Here is a 12,825-nt window from a genome sequence, read left to right as displayed (position 1 = left end):
AAAAAAAAGAAGGAGGAACGTCTTTAGGTGGATGTCCTATGGGCAGAGATCGGCAGATGGATTTTGGACGCACCCTGAATCTGAAACAGAGGGAAGCCTTTGTAATTTGCTATGCAAGCCCCACATGTTTAATAGTGCAGATAGCTATCCGGAGACCCAAACGAAAGACTTCCCCTTGCTAATTGTTAATTCATCTGTAGAGCAAGGAAGCTTTAATGTGAGTCATGGCTTTTATCTCTTTTAGTGACTAAGGATTCAGTTTAAAAAAAGAGCCCACCTAACGGATATGCATTTTCTCTCCTTGAGTGAATTTCTCCTTTTATTGCGGTCCAATTTAGAGCGTTTCCACTGGCAGCCAGGCCATTTCTAAAGTTCCTGAACTGTGGCCACAATACTCCAGCGGAAGTAAACGTAAGCCTCGGCCAGGCCCGGGGTGTCTGGTTGAAAAGCCGCTGTTGTCTGGGCCTCCCTCCTGAGCTGAAAATGAAGCCAGAACGTTGCTCTGCATCTGTGGCCCAGGCCGGACAGGCTTGTCTCATTTGCAGTAGCAGTCGAAGGAGGAAGGAGATGAATGTCTTGGGGCCGCTGCCTCAGTAGAAAAGCAGAGAAACTAAATCTTTTTATTATTTTTGGTTTGTCCACACTCTCGTAGCTGTAAACTTTTTCAAGTCACGTGCCCCTTCATGGAGTGATGCAAAATCACTGGCCCTTCCCTTGAGTTTGAGTAAGCGTGCTCAGTCCTCCCCGCCCCCCCCCCACCAGTGTTCTGCCCACCTCCCCATGTGGACCCTTTGTTGGGTCACCCAGTATCCTTTACTGTGACAGTCCGTTTTTATCTGCCTGCACTGCTAGCTTTTGGAGTAAATACCAAATGCTCTTTTCCAAAAATCGAATTTGACGACAGGAAGGCTATATAAACATGGCGCTTAAGAAAGTGGGTTCTGGGGCGCCTGGGTGGCTCAGTGGGTTAAAGCCTCTGCCTTCGGCTCAGGTCATGATCCCAGCGTCCTGAGATCGAGCCCCGCATCGGGCTCCCTGCTCGGCGGGGAGTCTGCTCCCCCCACCCCCCCCCCCCACCCCCGCCACCCCGCCTGCCTCTGTCTGTCTACTTGTGATCTCTGTCAAATGAATAAACAAAATCTTAAAAAAAAAAAAAAAAAAAGAATGTGGGTTCTGCAGCCATTTTTCCAGCCCCCACCCCTGGCTCTGCCTCTTGCAAGCTCTGGTTTTCTCATTTTTGTGCAACGGGATAATAATAGCACCCGCCCCATAGGATTGCTCTAAGGCTTAAATGGGTTCATATACGTAAAAACAATTAACCCGTTGCCTAGACTGTAATAAGCTCTTGACAGCCGATGACTGCTAGTCACTGGCTGATATTCTTGTATATTCCAAGACACTTCTTGCACAGATTGATTCATTCAATTAATAATGAAGACATGGCTTGGGAGGAAAATGTAGGTATGAGGAGTCAAGAGACTGCTGAATCAGGAAGCGAGGGACTAAGCCATGAAGCCAGAGTGAACAATTGTCACTGTCTATTTTGAGAAGGGGGCCATGGTTGTTGAGGGTAGCTAGGGGTTGGTGTGTTTCATTTTCTCACATGATCCTCAACAACTTAATATGATTAAATTGTCCCTGGGGTATGTGTGTGAATATACAAATAATTTTCACTCATCCCCTCGAGAGCAGCCTATAAATATGCACGATACTTCCGGTTATACTGGGATGCTCTTTTAGGAGGTTGTCCCGAAGGAGAACCCCATCAGGGGCCCCCCGCTAAATTACCCTCTGCTGTATCCGATACTGCTCATCTGCCTTAGCTTCCTTTCCTGCAGCTCCTCAAAGGGATTTTCTCTGTCCTCTGTTGGTGATGGATCCCCCGCAAGAGTCTCCGGAGAATTCCAGGGGCTGCTCGGTACCTCTCTGCCCACAGGGAAGGAGCGTGTTTCCTTCTGCAGAGAAGGGAACTGCGGAATCAGGAAGGCCCATAGCGGAGGGGAGGGTTCGCACCCTCTCCACCTGCTTGTTTCAGAAGCCTTGCTTCTCCAGTTGCATCCCAAAAACTCAATTACAAGCCACGTGTGGTAACATTTATTTAATACAACTATTTAGTATTCATTAAATAATCTTCCAAAAAAGTCACTCTCTCTTAAAAAATATTATCACTTTAACATGACTGTCTGCACCTTCGATATTCCGGGGTCTATGTAACTAAGCATTTGAGCAAAACTTTGCTTGGGAACAACATTGTAAAAGGCTGGTCTTTAATTTAGAAAAGTAGGCTAGGGTACCCTTGTATAATTCTCTGAAGGGGAGATCTTTTATTATCCTATGAAATGCCTCTAACTTTGTGCTATTAAAAATGTGAAAAATACTTTTGACTTTGGACTATATAATATTGTAAAAATTTGCATTTGGGCATAAAACGTAGACTTAAAATGAGCTGACCTAAGAAGACCCGCAGCTGAACTGTTTTACTTCTCTTGGCGTTTATTTGCCTCACAACGTATTTTTTTCCTCCTTGCCCTACTCTTGCTTTCTCAATTTTGTAAATTCTGACAATGTAGAAGATTTGTAATACCCTTGTGGCAATGCAGGCACATGCAGTATTTGAAGGAAGAAGGGATCTGAAACATTGTACTTGGTCCGTAATGCCAACTCTTAAAATCTTTTATTTAAAATAAAAAAAGATAATAGGGGTCTCCACATGACTAGAAAGTCCAATTGCCTTAATTAACTTCCAATCCTGTCACACATGGAACCTTGCGGGTATCTTATTTCCTGGGAGAAATCTTACTTTCCAACTTTTTCAAAACTGGTTATGAGTAAAGTCGAGACAGAAATGGTTTGTCTTTCAACAGACTGAAGAAGGGAAGAGACAGGCTTCATCGCCTTTGGTGGAAATACCTGGATTCGATTGATGTCTCTCTCTCTCTTTTTTTTTTTTAATTTTATTTATTTATTAGACAGAGAGAGAGATCACAAGTAGGCAGAGAGGCAGTCAGAGGTCAGAGAGAGGAGGAAACGGGCTCCCTGCTGAGCAGAGAGTCCGATGCGGGCCTCGATCCCAGGACCCTGAGACCCTGACCTGAGCTGAAGGCAGAGGCTTTAACCCGCTGAGCCACCCAGGTGCCCCGATTGATGTCTCTTTAGGGCGAATCTGGGTTCCCAGGTCCTGATCATAAATACTCTTGTTTTTCTTTGTGTCTGCTAAACTGTTTGGAGACTTTTAAATGCATTCAGTGAATGAGGTCATTACCAGTTCTCTGCTTCAGTTTGTATTGTGCACTTACAGCTAAACTCAGTGATAGTGTCCTCATTTTTGGTAGAATTTGGATTCGATTCTGTATCTATTCCAAAATGATATCTAAAATGACATTATTAATGACAGGGATGAGCAGGAAATAGAATGGGATACCAAATACTTCTATAAATCACTTAGATGTCAAATGAGTATCATTATTTCGCTTGTACCCTTTGAATTCTCTTTTACCTCTCCATCATACCTTGGTCTGTTTCCCTTAGAACTGAGGCAAGTTAGACTGTTATACTCCATGAGGACAGATTTTTAATAAATGATCATGATGCAAAATATGTATCAATAAAGTAATACAGTAATATTTCAACAAAACAATGACACAGTAACAGCTCCTTATTTTCCTTGGCATTTTGAGGTTTATGAAATATTTAAATAATGCATGTGTATAATATCCAAACATATTAATATATTTTGTAAATGTAATATTGGACCATTACAGCAAAACCTCAGGGAAGGATACTGTCTTTATATCCATCTTTTTTTTTTTTTTAAGATTTTATTTATTTATTTGACAGGGAGAGAGAGAGATCACAAGTAGGCAGAGAGGCAGGCAGACGGGGAGAGGTAGGCAGGCTCCCTGCTTGATTCCAGGACCCTGGGATCCTGACCTAAGCCAAAGGCAGAAACTTAACCCACTGAGCCACCCAGGTGCCCCTGCTTTATTTTTTAAACATATTCTTCACCTAATATTTAGGAATAAATTATTATGCTATTATAGTTGGAAACATTAAAAGGGGAGCCTTTAATCTTTTCACAACATCATTATTGCAGACTGTGGTTCTAGCTGACAGGTACATGTAAATTGATGATACATATTGTATTTTGATATATGCAAGGCAAAGGATTTTAGACTAGATAGCTTGAGAAATTTTCTATAAAATAGCACTTAAAAACAATTACATTAAATATTAAATTAAAAATTTAAATTATAATTTAATTTAAATTTAAAAATATTAAATTAAAAATTAAATATTAAATTAAAATCAAATATAAATATTCTTTTTCTTTTAAAGATTTTATTTATTTATTTGACACAGACACAGCGAGAGGGGGATCACAAACCGGGGGAGCGGGAAAGGGAGAAGCAGGCTTTCCGCTGAGCAGGGAGCCTGATGTCCGGCTCCATCCCAGGACCCTACGATCATGACCTGATCCGAAGGCAGTTGCTTAATGACTTACCCACCAGGGTAAGACAAGAAAATATTCTTGTCTAGTGATTTTTAATCTTTTTTTTTCCCCCTCTCAACACTCTTCATTTTTTTATCGATAGGTATTTCTTTTGTAACTCAGCGTATCATTTGCACATATTCCTACTAATGAGAAACTGCAGTTTAAACCTATGTGTTGCCCAGTGCAGTAGAGGTAGAATCTTCAGTTACGGTGTTTGATTTACAGTATTTTAACCATTTTGATTAAATATTTCTGTTCTTTGTTCTCTACGTTTGATTCATCTCTATGAAATTGGCATCCTAATAGGACAAAGTGTGATATCCCAGTTAGGCCGTCTGTTCGCCATCCAGTTTTGTACTCTAGAAATCAGATGAACAAGGGAACAGAGCCCTACTGTAGGCAGAAAGTGTTTAAAAACAGCAGTAAGGAAATACAGCTTCTTCGTGACTCTCATGCGCTATTTTTAGTAAATACTTAGGCACTGTACTAATGTCTTTATTTTGTGAAATTTGCTGTCAAAGCCTACTTAATTGCTCTTGAAGTTGTCTCCTGATTTCATTTAAATACTGCTCTGACATTTCGGTGTGACAGTTCAGGCTTTCTCTACAACCAAGTGTGTATTTCCGTGTTCCGCTAAAAGATAATCAACTCTTAAAGCCGTATTATTAAGATAATATGAAAAATTGTGTTTTACTTTATCTCGTGCTGGAACAGTAATCCTTACCATGCAAGTGTCTGTGTTCACTTCAGGGTTCATGTAGAACTGTGTCCGCATTTCCCAAACTGTGTCGCGTCACTCAGAGAACCCACAATTCACGCATTCCACATGATAGTCATAAATACTCCTGAGACCAGATCTTTGGTGAAATTGGTTTGCAAAACACTGCATAGGCTGTATCTCCTTTTGAGAGTTTTTCGGAGGCCATTTGCATTATAAAGGCTCTGAGAGCCCTTTCAGGAAAATAATAATACCAATGATGCTGTGGAACCAAATCTGTTTTCTAAACATTTTGGGAAACACCATGTACAATGAACTACTTGGTTGAATTTATTAAGGGATAATGTTACACCGTTTTGTCAGTTAAGGTACTACCACGGTGAGTCTGTCTTGCTATTCCTCCCAAAGTAAGCTCTGTATTAGGTGAGGGTTTGTATGGTCCTGGCCTGAACTTCACCATGACAGACTGGAAACCAAGTTATTAACAAGCTCTTCTTACCACTCCCCAGTATCTGTAAAACATTTATTTTTATTTCTTTCTTTCCATTTTGCCTCTTTCCTCAATCTTTTAAATCCCATGTGAGCAAAAACCTGCTGTATCTTGACCCAATCTATCACTCTTTAGGAAGAAGTTTTAGTAACTCCCTGTCTACCTCCTTTTCTGGCTTCAGCCTTAGCTCTGCCTCACGGACACAGCCCGCCTTTGACATGCTGGGCCTTCTGAATCTTTCAGGGAGCTCCTCTTTCTGTCCGGTGTCCAGCCCAAACTTACTCCCCATTTTCTGTCATTTGGAAGAAGATACACATGTGCACCAAAATGTAAATAACATCCTCCTCTGAGACATGTTGACATGATACTAGGGAACAGTCCTTACCTCTCATCTTGTGGAGTGTAATTCCGGCTTTCCACAGCACGAAGGTGCTTTCAGTTCAATTCAGTTCCATAGCGAACCCCGTGGTAGACCGGGGAGGGTCGGATGACTTGTCTGCGGTGAGCTTTCATGGGTGACTGGGAAAGAGGATACGGATTGCCATTGCCTTTAATTTGAGAAACGAGGCTAGTATCAAGGAACAATTTCTTTGTGTTAAGTCCCATGGAAATGTGCCTTTCCTTTGGTGTGTAAATGTGATTTTGACGGCCTTGCATGAAATGTGTTTCAGGTTTGTCATGCTCTACAGATGTGCTTGCCAACCCCTGGCCATTTTGTTTTAGCCATCTTTTTTTTTTTTTAAAAAAAAAAAAAAACATTCCTCCAATACCTCTGGCCCATTCTGTGTTCTAATGTCTGTCTCCATAGCACCAATGGGTGATACTGTATGTATACTGGTTTCAAAGATGGCTACCTCAGCAGTAAGCCAGTGCCTGTTTTTGCCCACAGGGGTGCGTCTTGACAGAGTACGTGGAGGTCGGCAGAAGTACAAGCGCAGAATAGATGCGGAGAACAGCCCCTACCTGAACCCTCAGCTGGTTCAGCCAGCCAAAAAGCCATGTAAGTACAGCAGACATGTCTGGCTTTCCAACACACAGAATCCTCTCCGTTGGCTCTATGTGCGTCGGTCTTGGCACGCCCATCCCTACTGACTCCAAGGAGACTTGTCTTTGTTGGGGGGCCAGGGCTGTGTTCCCAAGGATTGCCTTTGAGGAGCAACAGCTACTCGGCTAATTATCTTTTTTTTTTCCCCCTGTGGGTTTCTCTCTCTTACCCTTTGCCACCAAGTCATTTTGTAGAAGCACAAGCCTATGAGGGCACAGCTTATATAATGCGAATTTTACATTTGCTGGTTATCTTTATTTTCAGAGGTACATAAAATGGATCATACTGTAATCATTAGTTCATTGGAGCTGTTAGTTTCAGATTTCACAAGAAAGTGATTTTTGTAGTTTTCAGTAACTAAATGAGTTTGACTGCTCAACCTCCCAAAGAAAATACATTAGGAGCCTCATTAATTTGACGCTAAAGAAGGTTAACACACTAGGTAGCAATAGATTAAAACAAGAAGAGGCCCTGCTGGTAACAAGCACAGGTTGATGGTTCAATCTCAGATGCCCTTATGGGCATCATGAATTGTTTTTAAAGAGTCCGTGGTTTTATAATGCCAGATTGCAGTTGGAAAGGATGATGGCTCCATTGCTAAAACTCAAGCCCCATTCTCTTTGTCATGAACTAGAAAGAGTTGGAATGTAGATTGAGGCAATAACTGCATCCCACTTTCTGAAAAGTCAGTTCATAGTTCTACCGCAACAGAACTAGCCTTTCAGGATATTTATGCACAGAGTTTGTACGAGGCACTGTGAAGTGCTTGATGCAATCAGTTCTTGCATTTAGCTCCACCGTCTCAGAAGACACAACCAGCACCTACCAGAGGAGGGTGCATTCTAGTGGTTGTGGAAGGCACACGGGCAATGTTGGATCTGCTTTCAAGGGAAGAGAAAGCGTCCGCTTCTAATTCCCACTCCCCAGGAGGGGTCGCTGCTGTGCATCATACATGTGAGCATATGGGGATCTGTTAAATAAATAAAACAGACCCTGAACTGTAAATGAAAGGACATTTTAGCTATGTCAAAGGAAAAACAACCAGTTTTACATAAAATTAAAGCTTAAGTGAACATATGGCATAGTTTCCTTTCGCCTTTCCAAAAAACATTATGTTGATTATACCTTCAATTGTCCAATCTGGCATCTTCTCCTCAGCCTGCATACGCTGTTTGGCATTCTGCAAATACAATCTAGGACTGCATTAAGCAGATTTTGCACATTATAATAAGAAACTTTCTGATAATACAATAAAACGCAATAAACACTAATGCTTAATTTCATTAGAGGTTAGTTTTCCTAGACTCAGTATCATACACACTGCCCATATCTCATTCATTTTACATGAGCATCGACTGAAACCATTGATAATTTCCTCTCCTGAGAGAAAAACGAGCCCTGGCCCAGTTTGCGCGTCCATTTGATGGAGGGACATCTATGGTTTTCGGCGTAAACCTGAGAAATTGGGAAGTGGCTTGTCAAGTACCTTCCAGAAGATTATAGCAATTTCAGTGAGCTCCATTTGTCTGAGATAAAGAGGCCTCCTAATAAATCATTACTCATTATCTCAAGGCCTCTGTGTTAATTTTCCTTAGTCCATCCAATTAGTGTGTTTTTGTAACAAACATTTATAAAACTTAATTTTCAGATCCTGTCAGATAAGTGTCAAGAGACTTGGCTAGGCTTTGCTGAGAAAGTGGCTGAGGGAGATTTCTGGGCCCTGACCGATTGCTTGTGTACTACAAAAGCCCAAGAATGGAAATTGGGTTCTATTGATTCTAATTAGGGAAACATTAAATAAGATTTACCTAGAAACGGTCCTGTCGGCTATTCTGTTTTCTGAATGATGGGAATTTCTTAGCTTCCACCAAATGTCTCCGACCCTTCCGGTCAAGTATCCATTGATTTGGGTCAAACAGGTAACCATCTTCCCAGGACAAAAGGATCCAGATTCAGGATTTCCTTTGGGCACATTTATGTGTGCCCTTTATTAAATACTGCATTTTCGTCTAATCCTGACACACTCGCGGGTGCTGACAGGTTTTGTTGCATTGTCAGAGCAATGAAAGTTGAAACTTTTCCAAGCGTAACTAAAAATACAGGGTGTTGATTCCATAGCATATATAAGAAACAAATGCCATTCTTCACAGATCCTACAAATTAAAGGAAAAAAAAGAAAGAATCTGTATTTAATTTTATTTTTTTCCCTACAAAATATGATGTTTGGGAGTATTTCCTCCCAAATCTGCATTTTCAATTTGGTGATAATTGAATATTAAAGCCAATGAATGGTTATCTGTTGATTATTTGCAATAAATGTAATTCAGAGAGCAGCCATAGTAATAAAGTGTTAAAATATTAGAAAAATGGCTAATTAGAGCTTGGATAATCTCCTTGTCATTTTGTTAAAGAAGACTAAAAGGAATGCTATGTTTTCAGTTCTAGGGTATGTGCGGTCTTTTCATTTGGGGTTGAAGAAGTTAAAAACTTAGAATGAAAGGAAAATTATCTAGTAAATGCAAAGAGAACTGGCTTTGCTCACAAAAGTCCCATCTAATGCCCTGGTTTGCTAGAGTAATAGTACACAGAACGTTGAAATACTTGGGTTTATCCTTACCCATTTGTATCTCTTCGCTTAGAAGAAAGTAGAAAATCTAAAGCTACACATAGAAATTGAGAATAGGGCCAACAAGAAAAATCATTCCGTTAGCAAGGCTTTACAACCCTTCCATAAACTCTCACATGCCCCTAAGCAATAAAACACATTTGATGTGATGCTTTCCATTTGTCTCTAGTGTTTATTTTATGAAGGATTTTAAAAACATATATCACAAATTTCAGACAGATAAATCGGAACCAGAGAATGAGCTAAAGACAACAGATGAAAATAAAGGAGTAAAGAATTAGACACTCCAAAGAGAAAATATGGTAACATTTAGGTAGGAGTGTTTTCCTGGAAACAGATATTGGCTATTTTTGAAGGATTGGCTGAGCGTAAGGGGAGGGAGAGAAAGGAGAGACATTCCTATTTAATGCATCCCACAGAGATAGAGTTATATAGTCAGTAATTCACCCAGGCAGAAGGGCTCTGACCTTTGCTCTTCTTTGAAGGAATTAAGACAATTAATGACTTTCGTGCCCATTATGACTCTGGGCGCTGCTAGTTCTTTGCCTTCCATATTATATTCTGTATTTCAGTGGTTGACTGTGGATTTTTAGTTGAAAGATGTTGTATACTATTGAGTTTGCTTTCCCAAATCCCACTTAAGAATCAAAGAGCAAACCCAGAAAGCATCTAACTTCTCTTCTCTGTTTGCTATAAAAAATTTCATTACAGGACAGATGCTTCATTCCAGGAAAGGCAGGTAGAGCAGAGAAGAAGAAAGGAATGCCTTCTCTTACAACTGCGGTGGCTTCTTTCTTCCTCTGAGTTTGCCTGTACACTGTTTACTCTGCATATATTGAACCAGAAACAGAGTATCTGGGGTTTGTGGTAGGCAATTGGAATTATTTGTCAAAACGCAGCAGACTTTAGGGTTTGGGAAAGCGGGATAGTGCTACTAGTGATCTTGTAGTGCTCTGGTCTGATCCTGCAGATAACAAGATTGTCTCACATTTGTTGGTGGCGGAACCGGAGAAGATCTACGCCATGCCTGACCCTACTGTCCCTGACAGTGACATCAAAGCTCTCACCACCCTGTGCGACTTGGCCGACCGGGAGTTGGTGGTTATCATTGGATGGGCGAAGCACATTCCAGGTACGTTTTCTGAAAAGAAAAATAAATAAATAAAAATGAAACCGAAAAGGTTGCAATAATTCCCAGTATGTGTATTGAAGCAAATCTAAAAATTGGTCATTACTATGTTTTTTTTAACCTTCACATGTTTTTGTTTTTTTTTTTAAAGATTTTATTTATTTATTTGACAGAGAGAGATCAGAAGCAGGCAGAGAGGCAGGCAGAGAGAGAGAGAGAAGGAAGCAGGCTCCCTGCTGAGCAGAGAGCCCAATGTGGGGCTCGATCCCAGGACCCTGGGATCATGACCCGAGCCGAAAGCAGCGGCTTAACCCACTGAGCCACCCAGGCGCCCCAACCTTCACATGTGTTTTTAATCATACTTCATTTTGAGCTTTGCTTAACCTTCCCGGAACCATAAGCCTTTCTCTATCTGTGCCACCTTGAACTCTGCTTTTCTGTTTTTTGTTTTTCATAGGCAGTAGTACTATTGCCAACATAAGATAAAGAGAATATAACTTTTTAAAAAAAATGTGTCTTTCTCCCTCTTAAAATTCTGAGCTTTCTCCTAAGGAGACACTTCTCTTTTTTCTTTTCACTTTAAAAAATGTCTTTGTCAGCACACATCTAATATGCCTTTTTTTTTCCTTTTAAGACTCCCTCATGTGTTTTCAGGGTGGTGGTTCACACTGACTTGCTCCTTGTATTTGCCGGCACGGCTTTGGTTCACAGTTAGAGATTTACCATGAATTGATACACAGGTGGTAAAAATCAATCTTAAATGGACATCATAAACTTTCTCATACGGTAACTTAAACGTAGTATTTTCAAGTACCCGATTATTTTCCTTTCTCGGCTCAATAACCTCAGTAAACATACCTGGTCTCAAGGGTTGAGAATTTTGGCGGTCTGCCTGAATTATTTGTGTTTGTTTGAACTTCGATCTTCAAGTAGTTGGTAAACAACTTTTTGAACGATGAGCGGTGTTTTTCTGGTGCGGTTAACTTACCTCTGTCTCCTTAAACTAGTTTGTCTTTATGCTTTGAATGCTACAGTAATTTCTTTAATCAAATTGATGGAAGTCCCTTTCCCAGCCCACACTGAAACCAATTTCTTGGTCATGATACGCCAGCTATGTTGCTAACAGTCGTAACGAACTGTCAGGCGATATCGCAGTGAAGCTAATTTGAAGTCATTAGGTGTGCCGCGTTCAGGCGACAATTTGTTACAGTGGTTAGGAACACAGCTGACATTTCTGAATGGCTTTGTTCGGCGCAGTTCTAGATGAGGCCAAGCAAATTGTAAACTAATTTAAACATCACTCTGTATTATACCAGCTACTTTGTCTTACACTGTTTGCTAATAAAGCACCCCAAATTAAGTCAAAACTAGTTAAAGAGGTGAGCTTGAGTGTGTTCTTTAGAAGATACTTAACAAGGGTTACTACATGTACGAGAAGGATGCAAATTTGATCGTGTGGATGGTTGATATCACATTTCGATTGTAATCACATCTATGGGACTTCAAAAAAAGGAAAGAAGAAAGACTATAAGAAAGGATATGCTAAAAGATGTCAAGACATTTGGGAATTGTGGCAGTGGGAACTGTCGAATTTGCTTAAATAACGTATGAACACTTACCTAGATGAAGAGTTGCCTGAAGGTTTTAGAGCAGAAGAAAATTAGTATTTGTTGAAGTAGCCACACTTCTTTAGATAGTCAATATGTATCATTTGTATTTATATATTTCATTACTTTATGTATAGAGACATGTACACACATGCACGTACATAATCACATATTTTATTTTTTAAAAATTTTTAAAAAAGATTTTATTTGGGGGCGCCTGGATGGCTCAGTGGGTTAAAGCCTCTGTCCTTCGGCTCAGATCATGATCTCAGGGTCCTGAGATCGAGCCCCACGTCGGGCTCTCTGCTCTGCAGGGAGCCTGCTTCCTCCTCTCTCTCTCTCTCTGCCTGCCTCTCTGCCTACTTGTGATCTCTGTCTGTAAAATAAATAAATAAAAAAATTTAAAAAAAAAGATTTTATTTGTAGGTAATATTTACACCTAGTGTGGGGCTCAAACCAAGAACCTTGAGATCAAGAGTTGTTCCCTCTGCTGACTGAGCCAGCCAGGCACCTCTATACTCGCATATTTAAAATGTCATTATTCTGGGGTGCCTGGGTGGTTCAGTCGGTTGGTTAAGCATCCAGCTCCTGATTTTGGCTCAGGTCATGATGTCGGGGTTGTGAGAATGAGCCTTGCATTGGGCTCTCTGCTGGGCGTGGAGTGTTCCTAAGATTCTCTCTCCCCCCCCCTCTCTCGCTCTCCTTTCTTCTTCTTTCC

General features: G+C 40.7%; 1 protein-coding gene across 4 annotated transcripts in view; it reads left to right on the top strand.

The window, feature by feature from the left end:
* Nucleotides 1-12,825, top strand: part of ESRRG (estrogen related receptor gamma) — a 620,633-nt gene that overhangs the window by 548,480 nt on the left and 59,328 nt on the right. For 3 of the 4 annotated variants that reach the window (XM_013055573.2, XM_045081156.1, XM_004751470.2), the window contains exons 4-5: nucleotides 6,590-6,700; nucleotides 10,321-10,503. In XM_013055573.2, the coding sequence (XP_012911027.1) occupies nucleotides 6,590-6,700; nucleotides 10,321-10,503 (294 nt within the window). The remainder of the gene's footprint in view (nucleotides 1-6,589; nucleotides 6,701-10,320; nucleotides 10,504-12,825) is intronic. The other variant, XM_004751471.2, reaches the window with a different exon arrangement.

This window comes from Mustela putorius, unplaced genomic scaffold (assembly GCF_011764305.1).
Source record: "Mustela putorius furo isolate JIRA1106 unplaced genomic scaffold, ASM1176430v1.1 tig00000508_pilon_pilon_pilon, whole genome shotgun sequence".
NCBI lineage: Eukaryota > Metazoa > Chordata > Mammalia > Carnivora > Mustelidae > Mustela > Mustela putorius.
The sequence above is the reverse complement of the archived record's forward strand: the minus strand, read 5'-3'. Positions and strand labels throughout refer to the sequence as shown.